Source organism: Globicephala melas, chromosome X (genome assembly GCF_963455315.2).
Source record: "Globicephala melas chromosome X, mGloMel1.2, whole genome shotgun sequence".
NCBI lineage: Eukaryota > Metazoa > Chordata > Mammalia > Artiodactyla > Delphinidae > Globicephala > Globicephala melas.
Window position 1 is genome coordinate 100735126 of NC_083335.1, and position 20301 is coordinate 100755426.

At 37.2% G+C, this 20301-nt stretch overlaps 1 protein-coding gene across 1 annotated transcript in view; it reads right to left on the reverse strand.

Moving 5' to 3' along the window:
* Positions 1-892: 892 nt before the first annotated feature.
* Positions 893-20301, reverse strand: part of IL1RAPL1 (interleukin 1 receptor accessory protein like 1) — a 1328695-nt gene continuing 1309286 nt past the window's right edge. Inside the window, exons 9-11 of the mRNA XM_030845253.2 lie at positions 19479-19622; positions 4359-4529; positions 893-3912 (exon numbers count right to left, since the gene is read on the reverse strand). Of these exons, the coding sequence (XP_030701113.1) occupies positions 3194-3912; positions 4359-4529; positions 19479-19622 (1034 nt within the window). The 3' untranslated portion in view covers positions 893-3193. The remainder of the gene's footprint in view (positions 3913-4358; positions 4530-19478; positions 19623-20301) is intronic.

Sequence of the window (20301 nt, forward strand, 5' to 3'; positions counted from 1 at the left end):
GTAGGTTCAGGTGTCTGAACTCATCCTGTGTTAGATTTATTTCATAAAATTGATCTTAACTTAAATCAGCTGGCCGCATGAGATACAAATTTCTTCTCTGCCCATAGAAGACCTATGGAATGGATTACAAATTAAATAATCAAAGATTTGAGCACCAGTATAAAGGGTAGGACGCTCATAGGCAGCAAGTAGAGGTTACATTAAAGAACCAGGTGGACTTACGAATCCATAACATGTCACATTGGAGTCTGAGCAGCGAATGATGAAAAACAGGCAATACCAAACAACACACATGTCCAAGTCCAGACGCTGATTATCTCCCTCTGCTTGGCTAACATATTCACACTTTCAACTGTGTTTTTACAGCTAGAATATTCTTATCCCCCACAGTCCCCACCGAAAAAAGAGAAGGATGAAACCTAAGCACTAGGGAAAATACATTTTTTTCTCTCTTTATTGTGAATTCTAACATAACTTTTGTTAAACATAGAGCACGTAAACACATGACAGTTTCTTTCATTTGTTTTCACATGGAGCTGATAGAGGAATACTTGGGAGGAATGTTTCTAAAGCCATAGATAGCTTCTTCTTCCATTTATTTTCTAAAAATATGACAAAGCATTAGAGGAAAAAAAACGTTTTTTAAGTTGTGAGAATATCAAATATTACCCATCAATCCCTGAATCATGCTATTCAAAGTTCTTAAATCTACACTAAAAATAGAACAAAAAATGTACTCCCAATGCAGCTAAATTAACACCTATGGATGCCTAAAATATGACTGTGGTCTGAATACTTCCTCTACATTTATTCCACACTTTCATCGTGCACTTAAAAAAAAAAAAAAAAAAAAAAACAAAGAAATAAACCAGGCCATTGCCATGTTTACAGTTTTCTGAGCACTGGGGGAATCTGGAATCCAGTCCAATGAGGTTGACTGCCACCAGTCCCTGACAGGTGTCCACAGTACAAAGTAAACAATGGCCTTCTTGGATTCTGAAAATAAACCAATGTGCAAAGCTGACCTTAAAGTTTATGTGTCCTTGCAGCTTCAGTTCTGGTTTGTGAAAATGTGACACAGGTCCAAGGGGAGCACGGGAATAAAGAACAGATTGTAGAGAAGGACCGAGGCGAGTTGTCAGGGAAATAAGCATTTTTTTAGCTAATAAAAATCAATGCACATCCTGAAGGTCCTTTACCTTGTCACACAAATATGAGACGTTTGCATTGTTACAAAATTCTTATACTCATCTCTCATACATCTGCAATTCAGTTTTACCCTCCCCAGTGAACTCTACTGAAGTTTACATTTTTGTGTGTGTGGCCAACTCATACCTTAGTATTGTGACCAAAAGTGTAGAATTGTTTTCTCATTATATGGTGGTAGGAATAAACCAAACATACAATACTCACTACACGAGCCCACAGACGATGGCTGGAATGGAAGTTCCTATAATGAATCACTAAAGTAATGCATGAGTTCTATTATCAGTGTTTTCATCACACTGATTTTTTTTTAAAACTAAAAGTTACTTAGGTAATATTTCCCTTTAGCAATTCTGCCCTCTGCAAGTTCCTTTATGATTGATGTTTCATCATTTTCAACATGACTATGTATTAGCTGCTATGTCATTCAAACATAAAACTAAATGGTAAGAGATGAATTTCCTGGGAGCATCAGCTTTCTGTTTCTGACAGATAGAATTATACAGTTAAAGTAAAACTAATTATTTATACAGTAAAAATTAATTATTTTAAATACCTTCTCACCTAATTTAAAAACTATTTTGTGTAAATACTGTTTATTTTGAAAATACTGATTTCTGTTGGTATTCATATGTTTGACCTCCTGAGTGCTTATATAAACACTTTGATATTAATAAGTGTTGCTTATGTTCACAAACTGAAACCAAACACTTGATTCTGAATATAGCACTGAAAATTAAATACAGTAAATTAACATTTAAATACAAAGGGACCCCATAATAAGTTTCACAGATTTGCACTGACTCTTTAGAAAATAACATTTTCTATAATACAAGGTGACAAAACATATTTGATGACACATCCTGCCCTTCCCTTTGGTTTGGAAGCCTTCAATGTAAATTTCACTTTGACTTGTGTTGATTCACCCTTTTGAGTTAACTTGCCAGGCATTTGCACATAATCTCATTTGCAGAAAATTATAGAGGGAAAAGAGGAAGTAGAATAGTAAACAAAAACAGCCACAAACACATTCATGCCTTTCCAGGAAGTGATCAAATATAGGGCTTGATTTTTTTGTTCTTTTTTGTCTTTTTGCTTTTTTTTGTTTTTGTTTCTTTTGTTGTGTGTTTTTATATATATATATGTATATATATATATATTTATATAAGGGTACATCAACTCATTTAAAAAACGGAAACAGCACACTCTCCCCCATTTTCTGCCCTTGATCTTCTCTTCTTAGCACTCTGTAGTGGTCACTGTCAAGTGACTAGCACACTTTTGGGTCTGGAGTGTATTCTGACGAGCAGTGAATTAAATGTTAAGACAGTTAGACCCCCCCCAACCCCTTCTCAGAGTTTACACATCATGCCGCCATTAGAAGGGTAGAGGTGGGGAATGAGGTGGGACAAGGAAGATATTCAGGGCTCTGATTGGTGCGGCCCTCCTAGGAACAAGTGTTCTTCTCATCTTTTTTTTTTTTTTTTTTCCCAAATGGCAATGCTGGCATTCGTTGCACTGCTTTCTGAAGGCCCTCATGGCCCTGCTGATCCTAGGCAGAACCCAAGAGAGGATCCGGCGCTCCTTGTCCCATCGGATAGATTTGTCCAAGCACCCCAAGGAAATGTTAAAAGCAAAACAAAAATCAAGGAAAGGAAATAAAAACCCATTCTAAAACTAAACTAATGAAGCAAAAAAGGGTTTTCTATCTATACATAAGTCTCTTCTTTAAAAAAAGGTAAATTTACAAATTCTAATGACATATAAAACAAAGTCAAAAAATGTAATGGTAAGAGACATGGTAAAACAGGAAGACACTGATGCTACAAAGAAATTGCAAAAAACATATGTACAAGACCCTGTTTTTCCTCGTGTTCTAGAGATTGTAATGCATGTTTTTAACAGCAGCAGTCGAGGATTTAGTTCCAGGCACTGGACTGCAGACTCCACTCAGACTCCCAGGGACGGGGTGTCCTTTGCTTTTCTGTCACCATATCACACTGGATATACTGGTCTCCCTTGGCAACAGCGGCAGGATGGCACTGTTTGTGTGGGCCTCGTCTGGATTCTGCTCCCTGCTCGATTTTGTCTGTGGCCGCTGACCGTTGATGAGTGTCATAGGGATGTTACAATAGGTATGCTGATTTCCCATGGAGGTAAGAGGCAGGGTGCCGGTAGGAGGTACGTCGTATTCATAGCTTCGGTAGTAGTGTTTCTGACGCATTTGTGAATGGTAAGTGTTGTGAAAGGTGGATCGGAGATCTGGATGGGCAGTGGCTAGAGCTGTGGAGGTGGCCGCAGCCATGGAAATGGCTGAGACAGTCTGCAGCTCCCCGAAAGGCCCCTGCTCACTAACATCTAAAGCCTGCTCGTGCGTAACGGGTTCTATCCTCTTAAAAGGCATTTCATATTGTAAACGTTTCCAGAACTTAGAGTTCAGCTTGTTGCATTTTGGTCCATGCCATTTAATAACGGTCAGGAGCTTGATGGTGTGCTTGAGGGCCTCCACCTCCTGGTAGTTCATAACTCCTCGTAGCTCACTGCATTCAATTAGTATCACTTTAATTTCTCCAGTCACAAGCATGTTTCGAAGTCTGGTCTCCAGCTCAAAGATGCTCCAGCCCCTTCTGACTACGTAATTTGGGGTCATGACAATAATCAGCCGCTTGCTTTGATCTACACACCTTGCCACATCTTCAATATATGCTACAACAGAGAAGAGGGTTTATCAGAATAAGTAAATTGAACATTGGGTCCAGAAAGCCCCAGTAAATTCTCTTTCACACATTAAATGAGAATTGTTGGTTCTTTTTGCTAGGTAAACCCTTGAGAAGATGAAAATAGCCAATGATCACTTTGAACAGAGTATGGGACTTTTCTTCTCTCAAAGATAGAAATGTTTTCCCAGGTACAAATCTCTCACTTGGTTTCTTTAAATGTCAAGGCTTATAACATGAGACGCTTTATAGAATAATAGAAGTAGCTTCCTCAGGGGTATCAACACTTATTTTTCATTTGAACACATAATGCCATTTCTTTCTTGAGAAACTGAAAGATGTAGAAGAACTAAAAGTTTAAATTCTGTTTAAAAATGATGATTACACAGACGGACACAAGTATATGCACACTCTTAAATGAAAACATTAACTTACTTCCAGTTGGGATTAAATCTCTATCTGGTATAAACAACTTATATCCATAATGCTTTTCAAGCATATCAGGTAGGATTTCAAGAGCAAAGCGTTCTTCTTCCCCAGTCTCTTGATTCCACTGGTCAGGATCCACTTTGGTGTATGATAAGTATGCATCATAATCTTTATTATCTGTCAAGAACATTACAGAGTAAAGCTGAAGTCACTACGCTACAAAGAAAACAGTAGGACATGAGAACATTCACCTCATTTCATAAATATCTCCAAGTGTCCCACTTCTGGGATGCCAAAGAAAGAAGTCTTTATTAATTTTCATTAAGAATACAATAATGCCAAGTATCGTGGAATGAATTTGGGGGTATAAAGGAGTCACTATTTTTGTTGTTATCAAGACAGTAGGAGAAAAATTAATGAAAAGAGCAATGAAATGGTAACGCTCAACATCTCTGATGCACAGATCATAGAGAATTTTGACAGCTTATAAAAGCGACATATTTGGATAGTACGTTCTTATTCTACATAAATGTACATTCACCTAATCAAAGGAAGAACACTGAAACTGGCTTGAGGAATGGTTTTTAGGTTGTGTGTGTTGTGCTGATTTTCTTTTGGGGAAAAAATAAAATGAAATTTGGAATAATTAATTTTTCTTTGGGAGCTGGTTCTTGGATTTTAGAACTGAGTTTGGTATGCTGAATTATTATAGAAAAACATATTGTTTTCCTGATCTTCATTTACCTTACATGTAAATTATTGCCAAATTATTTTTCATCATGTTAATCAGTTTGACTATAAGAATCCAAAATTATAATATAAATGAATGAAACTTAGTTCTAAAATTTGATTTCTTCCCTCATTCTTCCCCATATTTACATGAGAACTCTACAAATATTTGATGACTACTATTGTGCATTATTTTTATCTTAATGTAAACATCCCCAAATTCTCATTTGTTGTTTCTTAGAATAAGAAGTCATTTATCTTCTGCATAGTCTCATTCTCCAATTTCCTTTTCGGAGTGTGATATCAGGATTCATAATTCACCTCAATTCTAAATACTATCAGTATGCTGAGCCTATCAATATCAATATGCTTAGGTCTCTTTTGTGCTTCTTTCCCAATGACTGTCATTGTATTATTTGATTATTAGATCAAGTTGAATTGAAACACTCTTAAATTTCAGAACAAAATGAACTGGGCATTTGGTATAGAAAATTTAAAATCTTTGGGGTATAAAACATCAAAGATACAGGGGCATCCATGACTTGCTCTGGATGGCTTTGGGACACTCCTTTTGACTTCAAAGACACTAAAGCTCACTTCTATAACTTGTCATGGAAAACTCAAAAAACTGTTTACTTCACCTAAAGTTAACACAGGCATATAAGAAGCTAGCAATTCTACTACAGGATCCCTGGGGAAAAGAACCTTTAGCTATGGAAGATTTCTTTAAAGCACATTTCAGGTAAAAAAAAAAAAAAAAGTAATCATCCCTATCATATTTTGGTATTTGGTATTTTCTTTATTCTTCAACCAGGATATAGTTGTACATAGTAAAAATAAAATTCAATTTTCACAAAAAATAATAATTATGTTTGTTATACCATGTCTACGCACACATGCCAGCAGTCTACAGTGGTACCATTTTGTTGATGTGAATACTTCAGTTGAGTAAGAAATCATAGAAAATAGCACATAATAAAGCTATAATATAATACCAGTTAGTATTTAATTAAAATGTCAATTTATTAGATAATCACATGCCATATCTATGAGATAAAATCTTCCCCTTTGCAATATGGGTCAGTAGCTTCCAGTTTAGTAGAAGATGTAGACAAGTCAACAATCTATTTCCAGAGGATAAATGTGTTGCAAAGAGTAGTACAGGGGTCATGGGCCAAAGGGAGGACTCTTTAAGCCAGACTGCAGATTGTAGAATGATTTCATGCATATACTACTTTCTTTCTGGGAGGTTTTCCTCCCAGAGTGCTGAAGTTTGCTCAGACCTGAGATGTATAATGACTAGATTCTCATTCTTTGCTTTTTGCCTTCTGTAGGCTTAAAAAATATTTGATAACCAGATCAACATGAACAACAAAAAGAACAGAGCACTTATGACTCAGAGGAGATGTAAACAATGGTCCACCAATACTCGTAAGTTCCAGCTGGATATCACTTCTGCTTACATGACACTGTTTCTGGTTCCCCTGCCTCTTCAATGGACATCTCTCTTCCAATCCATAAATACTGTCATTTCTCAAGATGTTTTCTGTGGCCTGTTTCATTTGTCTTTCAGTCTGTTTTCCCTTAAAAATCTCCTTTCCTCCTATGACATCAACAACCACTTCTGTGTAGACGTCTCTCTAATGTAGATGTCCAATCTCGTCTTCTTTCTCATGAATCTGTAACCTGGACCCCTTAATTTGGATGCTCAGCATGTACCTCACATTTGACATGTTCACAACGAAACAAGCTTCCCATCTCAAGATTTCTTTTCACATTTTATTTCACTTAAATTTTATTAACATAACAATCTCACATCTTCAGTCTCCAAACTTCAGAGGCATGTTCCACTTATCTCTTTTCATTACCAATAACCTCACAGCCATTCACTGGTGAAAATCCTTTGGATTCTGTTTCCATCCTAGGTGAGGCCCTACTCTCTTCTCAACTGTTATAATTATATTTTAGTGGGTCTTCCCTCTCCATTTCCTTATTCTTCTGGCCCATTCCGCATAGAATCACAAAATTTATTTTTCCAAACCTCACCACTGACTGTGTTTATGGTAGCTTGAAAAATATTTATGGCTATCCATTGTCAAAAAAACAGCAGCTAACTCTGCAGTTGTTTCCTTTGAATCTGAGTCTGATATCATTGAGTTGAAGGTGATCTCTTTTCCCATGTATTATATTACTGTGCTCACATTTTATCTTCTTTCTTTGACCACAAGATCCTTGACTCAGATATGTGACTAGGGCTTAGTAGATGCTCAAACATATCTGTTGATGAAATGAATGAATGGCCTCTCATTTGGGTATCACATGACATACCTTACGGCTAGTGTGGAGATTTTCTCAAGATTTGGGTCATTTCCTAGGAGAGATGGCTTTGGTGATACACACTCCAAGCTGCCTGGACTCCTCAAGTAATTACTAGGAGCTACAGGGTCAAAGTTTAGCAAAGTTCCTTTGGAATAATCTTGAACTGTTATTTTCTCACTGTGACTCAGTTGAAGACCTCAGAGTCCTTGTAAACTTTTCTGAAAAAGTGGTTTTCATGCTGAAGCATGAACGGCAACAATTTGGAGGACTTGATAGAATACAGACTGTTAGGTCCCACCTCCAGAGTTTTCAATTCAGAGCATCTGGAATAGGTCCTTAGAATTTTAATTTATAGCAAACTATCAGGTGATACTGCTGCCGGTCCAGGGACAATACTTTGAGAAATTCTGCTCTAGGACAGGGTATAGGTACCCAAAGGTCTCAAAGGCATCAAAGAACTGCAGTCAGCTGCCAGGTAATTGATCAAAGTACCACAAAACCTACACACTGCAGCCTCAGCTCCATGATGAGTGGTCTTGATACTTACAGGGCATGTGCTCTAAATAAAATAGCTGAAAATCCCCTTTCATCAAAAAGGGGATAAATTCTTACCTAGACTAATATATTCAGTAACTGTATTAAGCTTAAAAGAACCTCGGGAAGAGGTGCTGTGGTCTCAGTCAGTTTTCTATCTCTTTATGTCATCTGAGTGAATTTATAACATTTAAGCTAATATCTCCCAGATAAAAAGGAGTCACTCACATGTAGGTAATTCTGGTAATAAGGCCCCTTGCAAGCATCTGCAGCAGCTTCCTCCCTCAAATCAATGGGACACTTGATTGATATCTAATTCCTCTCTTTCCCCAGAGTCTATGTCAGCGCAGTATTGGGCTAGGCATTTATTTACCCACAAAAGCAAACTCTTGACTTGAAAATTATCAGACTGCAAACACCAGGCCAGATATCATGCTAATTTCAGCAATGTTTTCTGATTCAAAATCATATGGATTCTAAGGTTTCTTCTTTTTTCCCAGTTACCAGCTGAATCTGAATCTTGGGAAAGATCTCTTAGATTTTTTTTTTTATATCTGTAAGAACATACATTGACTAATCTTAATGTGTATAAGAAACTGAAAAATTGAGATTTTTTATAATCATAGAAAAAAATTATGCTAAGATTTTTAAAGGTAGGACTGTGATCTTTTAAATTCAACTTAAGTTTATAACCAGCTGAAAACTAGTTAGTCATAACAAGAGAGTACAACAATATATTTCTTATTCTGAACTTTATTCTCTAAATTTTATTTTCTGTAACTTAAACCTTCAACTATAATTCTATTGACTACAGAGATGCAAAACAGTTGATGTACACACCCTCTGTAATAATATTCATAAGCTCTAATATAGTCATTGGTTTACTCTTTCCATGATTTTCAAGAGATTCTGACTATAATTTCCCACAAAAAAAGAAAAATAGGAATGAAGTCAGCAAGATGGTCAAATAAGATATCCCTTGCATGTATCCTCTCAGCTGCAGTACAGAGCCAGTCCTGCCCACCCAAGGACCCATCCAACGACCAGATAGAAGCCCTCCAAGAAACCTGGTGGGAGACATACCCAACCACACACCTGGCAATAGGTCCACCGAGTGAAGACCCGATTGTGGATCCTGAAGTGAACACTTGTCCAAGTGCTATACTACTGAACGATATACTAGAGGCATTCCTCTCCACCCAGAGACCAGACAGGATCCATGTGAACCTGAGCTCCTGCTCACAAGCCTGTCAACCAAGAACTTCACTGCAGACCCGGCAACAGTCTCAAAACTAGTTCCAGCCCAGAATGATTAGGATTCTGGAGGTAATCCCATTGGCCTGGGGAACAGACAGGAGAAGAACTTTACCTGCTAAAGTCAGTGTGTAAAGATTAGAAGAGATGTTTGCTCCTTCAAATGCAGAGACACTAACGCAGGGATACATGGATCACAAAGAATCGGGCAAATATGACATCACCAAAGGAAACTAATAAAGCGCCAGTAACCAAGCCCTAAGAAATGGAGATCTACAACTTGTCCAGCAAAGAATTAAAAATAGTCATCTTAAAGGAAATCAGTGAAATAAAAAATAACACAGATAGACAATTTAACAAAATCAGAAAACAATGCATGAACAAAATGAGAACTTTATTAAAGAAACAGAAACCATAAAAAAGAATCAGACAGAAATCCTCAAGCCAGCAACTACTTTGACTGGTGAACTCTACCAAATATTTAAAGAAGAATTAATGCAATCCTCAAACTTTTCCAAGGAAAAATTGAAGAGGAGGGAACACTCTCAAACTCATTTTATGAGGCCAGCATTATCCTGATACCAAAGCCAGATAAGGACACTACAAGAAAACTATAAGCCAGTATCCCTAATGAATATAGATACAAAAAAATCACAACAAGATACTAGCAAACCAAATTCAACTGTACATTAAACAGATAATATAACATGATCAAGTGGGATTTATGGGACTTCCCTGGCAGTCCAGCAGTTAAGACTCCATGCGTACATTGTAGGGGGCATGGGTTCAGTCCCTAGCTGGGGAACTGTGATTCCACATGCTGTGTGGCATAGGCAAAAAAGAAAGCAGGATTTATTCCTGGGATGCAAGGGTGGATCAACATATGCAAATCAATTCCATTTAGAATATCATCAAAAATTATAAAATACTGAAAAATAAATTTAGCCAAAGAGGTGAAAGATCTGTACATTGAAAACTATAAGACACTGATGAAGAAACTGAAGAAGAAACAAATGGAAAGCTATCCCATGTTCATTAATCAGAATAGTTAATATTGTTAAAATGACCATACTACCCGAAACTATGCATAGATTCAATATAATCCCTATCAAAATTCCAATGGCGGGCTTCCCTGGTGACGCAGTGGTTGGGAGTCCGCCTGCCGATGCAGGGGACGTGGGTTTGTGCCCCAGTCCGGGAGGATCCCTCATGCCACGGAGCGGCTGGGCCCGTGAGCCATGGCCACTGGGCCTGCATGTCCGGAGCCTGTGCTCCGCAGCGGGAGGGGCCGCAGCAGTGAGAAGCCTGCATACAGCAAAAAAAAAAAAAAAAAAAAAAAAAAAAATTCCAATGGCAATTTTAACAGAAATATAAAAAAACTCTAAAATTCATATGGAATCAAAAAAGACCCTGAATAGCCAAAGCAATATTGAGAGAGAAGAGCCCAGCTGGAGGCATCACACTTCCTGATTGCAGACCATACTGCAAAGCTATAGTAATCAAAACAGTATGGTGCTGACATAAAAACAGACACATAGACCAATGGAACAAAATCAAGAGCCCAGAAATAGACCCACATATATGTGGTCAGTTGATATTTGACAAGGGGGCCAAGAATACTCAATGTGGAAAGGATAATCTTTTTAATAAATGGTGTTGGGAAAACTGTCTATCCACATGCAAAAGAATAAAGTTGGGCCCCTATTTCACACCATTCACAAATTTTAATCTGAAATGGATTAAAGACTTAAATGTAATACTTGAAACCATAAAACTCCTAGGAGAAAACATAAGGAAAAACTCCTTAACATTAGTTTTGGCAACAATTCTTTGGCTATGACACAAAAAGCACAAGCAACAAAAGCAAAACTAAACAAGTGTGACTATATCAAAGTAAAAAGCTTCTGCACAGCAAAAGAAACAATCAATAAATAAACAGGCAAGTTACAGAATGGGAGAAAATATTTGCACACCATATATTAGATAAGGGGAGGGTTAATATCTAAAATATATAAGGAACTCATACAACTCAATAGCAAAAAGACATGTAGGACATACATACAATGGCCAAAAGGTGTATAAAAAGATGTTCAACATCACTAATCATCAAGAAGTGCAAATCAAAACCACAATGAGACCTCATCTCATACTTCTTAGGATGGCTATTATCAAAAAGACAAGGTAACAACTGTTGGCAAGGATGTAGAGAAAAGAGAACCCTTCTGCCCTGTTGGTGGGGATGTAAGTTGGTGCAGCCACTATGTAAAACAGCATGGAGATTCCTCATAAAATTAAAAATAGAAGTATCATATGATCCAGCAATCCCACTTCTGGGTATATATCCGAAGGAAACGAAACCACTCTCTCAAAGAGATATCTGTACCCCAGTGTTCACTGCAGAATTATTCACAATAGCCAAGACATGGAAACCACCTAAGTGTCCATCAACAGATGAATGGATAAAGAAAATGTGTATATGTGTGTGTGTGTGTATACATATATATAAAAATACATACACACACAGTAGAATATTATTTAGTAGAATATTATTCAGCCATAAAAATGAAGGAAACCTTCCATTTTATTTAGATGGACCTTGAGGTCATTACGCTTAAGTGAAACAAGTCAGACAGAGAAAGACAAATACTGCATGATCTCACTTACAATATGGAACTGAAAAAGCTGAATTCATAGAAACAGAGAGTAGAATGGTGGTTGTCAAGGGCTGGGGGCAGGGGAAAGGGGGAGATGTTGGTCAAAGTAAATGAACTTCCTGCTATGAGAAAAATAATTTCTAGGGATACATACACAGCTTGGTGAATATGGTTAACAATACTGCATTATATACTGGAGAGTTGCAGAGAATAGATCTTAGAAATCATTATGTGAGGTGATGGATATGTTAAGTAACATTATTGTGGCAATCATTTCACAATATATATGTGTATCAAATCATCACACTGTATACCTTAAACTTACACAATGTTACATGTCAATTATATCTGAATAAAGCTGGGGGGAGAAAGAAAAACAAACAAACCAAAAACACCAAACCTAACCAATTAATTAGTTGCTTTGTTACTTTAAGTCAAACAATTAGTCCAGTAGAATTTTCTCCTTCAATTTACCGAATGAACTACTATGTTTTATAAAAAGATATATTTGAGGGGGAAAACGTTTAGACTCTGGAGAGTTAAGAAATAAAAATATGAATTAAAAATATTATTAAGAAATCTTGAAGAGAGAAGGAAAATATAGAACTGTGTAACAGGAATAAAAAAAAGTGGTTGGAAAAATGATAAATAAATATTTTCCTCTTTGACATATGAGAGGATATTAGTCAATTCTCTTCAAAAGGATTGAGAAGCCAAAGGATCCATGGATTTTTTAGAACAATAGAGCTTTTAAGAAAATGTAGACTGAAGACTCCCTTATCAAGATGAAGGTGGTGGCTATATTGGATGTGGGCTAGGAAAGAGATTTACTGACAATATAAATGGCTTGGGATTGACATTCAGGTCTTTGGGAGTTCTTAACCTTTAAACGCCTATTGAATGGTTGTCAGACGTTATTGGCAGGTGGCCACTTCTTTTTTAAAATTTACTTTCAAATATTTATAAGTCACATATGTGAAATTGACTAGTGACAGAGGCCATTATTCAGCAAATGGATTACCAAAAGGAGACCCGGGTAGGGCCCAATGATGAACTGTGTATTTCATTTTAAAAGGCGATATTCTATGTTTGCATGTAGTATATTAGCACAGAATTATGCGATCATTAAAAACTAGCATTGACATAATCTGAATAAATAAGAGTTTTAAAAAAATTAAGTCATTTCTTTCTTGTATTTCAGATTTGCCTTCATATGCTTTTTTATATTTCCAACTAATAATTTTTCAATTAAAAACTCTGCAGAAACAGATGATAGATCTTTGAATAAAAAACATTAAGCATTGCCTTCCCTGGTGGCGCAGTGGTTGAGAGTCCGCCTGCCGGTGCAGGGGACGCGGGTTCGTGCCCCGGTCCGGGGGGATCCCATGTGCCGCAGAGCGGCTGGGCCCATGAGCCGTGGCCGCTGGGCCTGCACGTCCGGAGCCTGTGCTCCGCAGCGGGAGAGGCCGCAGCAGTGAGAGGCCCGCGTACCGCCAACAAAACAAAACAAAACAAAACAAAACATTAAGCATTATTAATATTTTGATTTTGTGATTATTGAATGTCATTGTATTAATAAATTCCACTTTTCATGTCAATTCAGCCATGGTGGCATCTGACAATTATACTCGAAAATAAAGCTGATTGAGTTTTACACTTTGAAAATTTAACAATATTGTTCTAGTTTACATGTTTTACTACTTGGTACTTTTCTGGACTATTTGAATCCATAGGAACTCAAAAAAGAGGTCCTTCTGCTCCCATAAATAAATAAATGTGATAAGGAATCTTGAATTCACAATGCTCTACAAGTTGTAAGTATTCACTAGTAAGTGCTCGTTACTCAAAGTGAAAAGGGCTGCAAAAATGATGTGCCTGAAGTACCATTTTAGTAAAGATGAAGGAGAAAATAACTAGACCTTGGGATTAAGAGGGGAATCTTTGTAAGTTAGGGGGATATATGAATTGTATATGAGACAGAGAAAGAGAAGGGAGGGAGAAGAGACAGGTAAGAAGGAAGAAAGGAAGGAAGGAAGGAAGGAAGGACTACCTTTATACAAGCATTTAAACAAAAGTGGAAGGGAAACCCCAGTCAGAGGTATGGAGGGGCAAAGGATTCTGGTTGTTGTGATAACTGTATTTTTTTTTGTAATTATTCCAGCAAAGATGGTAGGATATTATGTTAGTGTATGTTCAGCTCTAGAGACAGTAGGTTGCCTTTATGAGGATGGTCAGCTAGCATTTAATTAGAATAAGGCAACACTCTAGAGCCACTACAAACACTTCAACTATCTTTATTTCTGATCAAAAGTAGATGCTTCATTAATTAGCACAATGGATGTTAGAAATAAAGTTTCATTGCTAAAATTAGTGGCTTTTTACCAAGTATATAGTAGATCTTGGAAATGGACCCTCCATGTTGAAATCAGTGCTACTCAAGACATATGTAAAGGAAATCATAAATAAAACGAAAAGACAACCTACAGAATGGGAGAAAATATTTGCAAATGATGTAGCCGACAAGGGATTAATTTCCAAAATATACAAACAGCTCATAATCAAAAAAACAACCCAATCAAAAAATGGGCAGAAGATGTAAATAGACATTTCTTCAAAGACAACATGCAGGTGGCCAAAAGGCACATGAAAAAGTGCTCAACATCACTAATTATTAGAGAAATGCAAACCAAAACTACGAGGTACCACCTCCCATCTGTCAGAATGGCCATCATTAAAAATTCTACAAATAAATGCTAGAGAGGGTGTGGAGAAAAAGGAACCCTCCTACACTGTTGGTGGGAATGTAGTACAGCTACATAGAGAACACTATGGAGGTTCTTTAAAAAACTAAAAATAGAGTTGCCATATAATCCAGCAATCCCACTCCTGGGCATATATCCAGAGAAAACTCTAATTCAAAAAGATACATGCACCCCAATGTCCATTGCAGCACTATTTACAATAGCCAAGACATGGAAGCAACCTAAATGTCCATTGACAGATAAATGGATAAGGAAGATGTGGCGTGCACACACACACACACACACACACACTCACACACACACACACACACACACACACACACACAGTGGAATATTACTCAGCCATAAAAAGAACGAAATAATGCCATTTGCAGCAACATGGAAGGACCTAGAGATTAGCATACTAAATGAAGTAAGACAGAAAAAGACAAATATCATATGATACCGCTTATACCGCTAAAAAACATGATACAAATGAACTTAATTACAAAACAGAAATAGAGCCACAGACATAGAAAACAAACTTATGGTTACCAAAGAGTAAAGGGGGGGAGGAATAAATTAGGAGTTTGGGATTTACATATACACACTACTATGTATAAAATAAATAAACAACACGGATTTACTATGTAGCACAGGGAACTCTACTCAATATTTTGTAATAACCTATAAGGGAAAAGAATCTGAAAAAGAATTTTATTTATTTATTTATTTATAACTGAATCACTTTGCTCTATACCTGAAACGAACACAACATTGTAAATCAACTATTCTTCAATTAAAAAAAGACATATGGATAACATAACATCATTTAGAGACACATCCCACCCCTCAAGTATCTAGTGGGGTCAGTGGCCTGCCTCCTTAGGGAAACTGTTCCAGGCTTGATTCCAAATGGTCCTGTGTCCTGATGAAGAATTTTTTTTCATAAGTTCAAATTTATTTCAGAAAGAATGTAAAAAGTTACATGTAATAGAAAAGATGGTAAATATTAGAGAAATTTTTGAAAAAATGTAAGTATAAACATCTCGAATCATAACACCCTACAATGCTGTTTTCATGTTTAAATATTATCCTTCAGTTCTTATCTACATGGAGACATAGGGATGTGCAAAGCTGATGATCACAGTATACAAATCTTTTTGTTTTCTACTTTTCATTTAACAGCATGACATTTTTCTGTATCACTACCCAGTTAATGAAGAATATCCTTAGGTGTCTTTAGATGGTTAGCCTAATCTTGCCACTGGCATTGTCACATTTGCCTCAGGAGCAAGGTTTTTTGGGAACTCACACACAGATACACACACACTCACATGACACAGAGTTGGGACTTCTTCAAGTTTATAGGATAGGTTAAATGATTGTTTATTAATAAATGTATATGCAGCAGAATTTGTCCAAATTTTCTTTCACCATTTTGTGGAATCAAGGTGGTAGAGGAGTACTTTACCTTCTCCTACCCCTAACCATTATGGTTACCTCATTTACTCAAAGGGACCTGAGAATTATGTGTAACTGCATTGTCTTGGTCCATTCTCAATAGCTGTGTTTGTCCAAACACCAGCACCTCCTTTTAACTGGAACTATGCATGATCAGATTCCATGGGGGTGGCCAGGCTATAAATGTAAGTTGGGTCACCCTGTTACAGCAGTTGCTTTCTTAGCTAAGAAAACTTTCTGCTCTGGCAGGCAACATAGAGTCATGCTCTTTTTTTTTTTTTTCCAGAGAATCACAGTACATTTGTACTTAGAAAGAGAAGTCTGGCTGAGTGTGGAGGATCAAATGGAGGGGAACAGAAAAAGGCTAAGAAGGTGGTGTAGGAGGTTTGCACAAGGCATTTGCAATGAAGACTGAGGGAATAGTCTATTTTCAGGAGGTACAATTAACTGACCATGATTACTAATTGGAAATGGCAGATGAGGAGGAAGTGAAGCAAATGAGGTAGAGGATGATACAAAGAACTGAGACGTAAAATGGAGGATGATAAGAAATGAGTGTGGGGGTGCGTGACTCAAAAGCTGGGGTTGGGACCTATCACAGTGGAGAAAAGCAACAGGTTAGCAGAGAAAAAACGATAACAAGAGAACTGGGAGAAGGACATTTAGATTTAGGAGTCATTTGTACACAAATGCAAGTGTAGACAGGGTTGTACATGTGATCCAAAAAGGCGGTGCTGCAGAATTAGAAGAGAAGTGCTAAGGCCTGAGTCTAGGGGAAACAATAAAATGCAAGGCTGTGTAGAGGGGAACAAGGAGTGATGTGAACAAACTAAGAGAGCAAAGCATCAATATGTTCCATCTTGGAAAAATAGAATCCTTTTGATATAGAACTGATACAGTCACGTAATGCCTGTTGCAATGACTTGAAAGGAACTGACTAAATGTGTCTAGATGCCAAACAGTCCATCTCCTAGTCTGATACAGTGATGGAAATTTGGGGGATTTGGAGTCGTTTAGACCTGGGTTTGAACTCTGTCTTCCTGGTTGTATAGCTCTCTATCAATAAAATAGTCAACACAGCCCTTGTCATTTAATACATAGTCAATAAATAGTCAGTGAATCTGTTATTATCAATCACCATAGTTCTGACATTACTTCAATATATGAGGTAAACTTTCTTTCCCTCTTTTTCTTCACACTCTTTGCCTTTCCTTCCAAGAGCACTTTATGTATTCCCTTTTCAGGGGAGATAACATGGTAGCCAAGAATAAAGAAGACCGATCAACTTTGACTTTCAAATTACAGTTTTTGAAGCCAAGTCAAGAATATGAAAAGTTTGGGGTCTCTTAACAATTATCTCTTCTTTGGAAAAAGAAAGGACTTGTGGGAGAGCTAGGAAGAATGGGGATTTGATGATGTCAGAGAAATTTTTCAACAATGGAAGAGTAGATGTTTATTCAACCATAATAGCATGTGTAGATCCGGATCTAAGGGGATGAGACATAGGTTTAGAGGCAACTAAACTCTTCAGAATATTCTACCATTCAGAACACGACAAAAAATTATACTGGAAATTGATAGTTTCGGTGAAATCATTCATATCATTCAGAACACAAAATATGTTCAAAATAGATAAAGTGAGACTTGTTTAGGTAATCTGCTTTTTCAAATACCTTCTACTATGCTAACTGTGCAAGCAACAGCAGATCTTTAGGTTATATTGAACACACCAAAGTTTTAAAAAGCTAAAAACAATAGGGGCTCAGTGTCCAATAAAATAAAGGCTTTGTAAATAGACCTATATTCAAATCCCATCTTGGCCACTTACAATAATACTAGTGCTATCTTCTTTAGTAAGTTACTTAACCACTTAACTGAGGCTTACTTAAGCCTCAGTTGCTTTATCAGTAAAATGGATATTATAACATTGACCTTAGATTTTTTTTTTGAGGCTTAGCAAAAATGATTTTAAGAATGCCTAGCACTTTGCTTGATTCTCACTCAACAACGACTCTGACGTTGGCAATTTTCTCATTTCTCTTTGAAGCAGTACTGAACAATAATTTGTATGAACAGGCAAGAAAGTTAGAAACAAAGAATAAATAGGCTAATCAGTACTTTAAAATAAAAAAAAAAACCCAACAAACAAACAGCTTTGCTGCAGCACAGACTTCACCCTGATGGGAAGGGGAGAAGGTTAAAAAGAGAGGAGTGTTAGGGATGCTGAATAAATGGCTCTTCTTCACAAGTCTGACAAAGTGACAAATAAATGTCATTTATTCCAGAGGCCCCTGGAAATGTGGTAGCATGGGCAATTGCTTTATTTTCCTTTGTACCAATTAGTGAAAAATGAACAGTCAATAAAAAGAGATTACAAAAATGATCAAGAAACTTTGACCATCTGTACAATTTATTGTCACTTCACATATGCTTCCTATATTGCAAGTCTATCTTATATTATGACTCACTTTCAAACGACCAAAAAAGGAAAAAAAAAAAACTTTAGTCCTCTCATAGGTGGTTTATGGAACTCAATTGTAAGGACTCCAAATTCTTCTTAGATTGTACACATATTCATGACTGACCAGAGGCAAATAATACTTATGATTTCTACAAAAACAATATTTACTTATCCAACTTAAGTAAAAGTATTAGATTTATGAAAACAACTTGCTTGTACACTTTCCTATCTGTTGGTCCCCACTTGGAATAAAAATTAGCCTGTCTAAATATAGCTAAATAAACAGGATTGAAAAGACTGCTGGATGATTTCTAAAATATTTGGTACCAGTTTATTATAACTGACCAGTCTAAACAAGGAACAAATTGAGATTCACTTCAAACTGTTGGGCCAGGGAACACAATTAAAAGAGACACTCCTGGGCTTCCCTGGTGGCGCAGTGGTTGAGAGTCCACCTGCCGATGCAGGGGACACGGGTTCGTGCCCTGGTCCGGGAAGATTCCACATGCCGTGGAGCGGCTGGGACCGTAAGCCATGGCCGCTGAGCCTGCACTCCGCAACGGGAGAGGCCACAACAGTGAGAGGCCCACGTACCGCAAAAAAAAAAAAAAAAAGAGAGACACTCCTTACTTATACAGAAGTAAAGCTGGACTTTCAGTACTGATTACAAGGTGAGAGAAAATGAACACTCTGATAACACTCTAGGCAGTGTTTGTAATTCGCAAGTGCTGTTTGGAATACCATTCTAAAAAGAGTAGGTATTGCTTTACAATTTTCAGAGGAAAATACCTACTGGCTGCAAAGCATCACACATATAGTTCCATATAAAAGATGAATTTACAAACTGAACATTGAAAGACTGTAAGAGCTGCTGCAAATAGTTATTCAGGTAACTTTTCTTCCCCTCAGAAAAACAAAAGCAGGAAACAGAATATTCAGAAAGAACATTAAAAGAGGGAACTCATCTTACCTCCATCCAGCTCCTCAGCCCCAAAATGATTCCTATAGAAGAGCATGATTTCTATCTTGTAACACTTGTAGATGGTCACCAAACAAACAAGCAGCAGAAGGATAGCACCAAGCCCTCCAGCAAGTTCAACTGTATACATCAGCTCTAAAAAAAAAATTACAAGAGGGAATTATACCATATTCACATCCAAAATCATAAATTCAACTTGATTTCACAGTTTTGTGGATGAGATCAGATGCAGGTAATGGATTAACACAACCCCTTCCTTTTCTGCCTGAGAATTTGATCTTTTGATAACTTTCTAGCTGTTGCCTTGGTAACCAGATAAGGTAGTATGTGGTAGCTGTGTTTCTAAGAAACATTGCTTCTGGTAAAAATGAACCTATATTGGTAGATTGCATTTGGACTGAGAGAATTATAAATACCTGATTGGAAACTATAATTTTGGGCTTGCTGGGGTGCGAGTAACTCTTACACATAAACCCAACCCTTGTGGGAATCCTGCAAGCTATGCTCATGGAGTTGATAAAAGAAAAATCGGTTCCTGTGGTATGAAGCTTTTAAGCCAGGATGGTTTCTGAACTCACCCAATATGAATCTTGATCCTTCCCACCTGAGCTGTCACCTGGGAGTTGGGGCTGAGAGGAGATGAGGAGTCAAATAGCACAGTTCCTGAAGGGCAGTGCAGACTGTCGCATAGAGTGTTGGGTGGACCACCTAATGAATACTGTCTGCCGGCTCCTGTCAGAAGCAATAACACTTGTCCTGTAGCTTTCTGAATAGAGTGGTGTCAATGTGGCTGACCACGGTCTCGGAGGCTGAG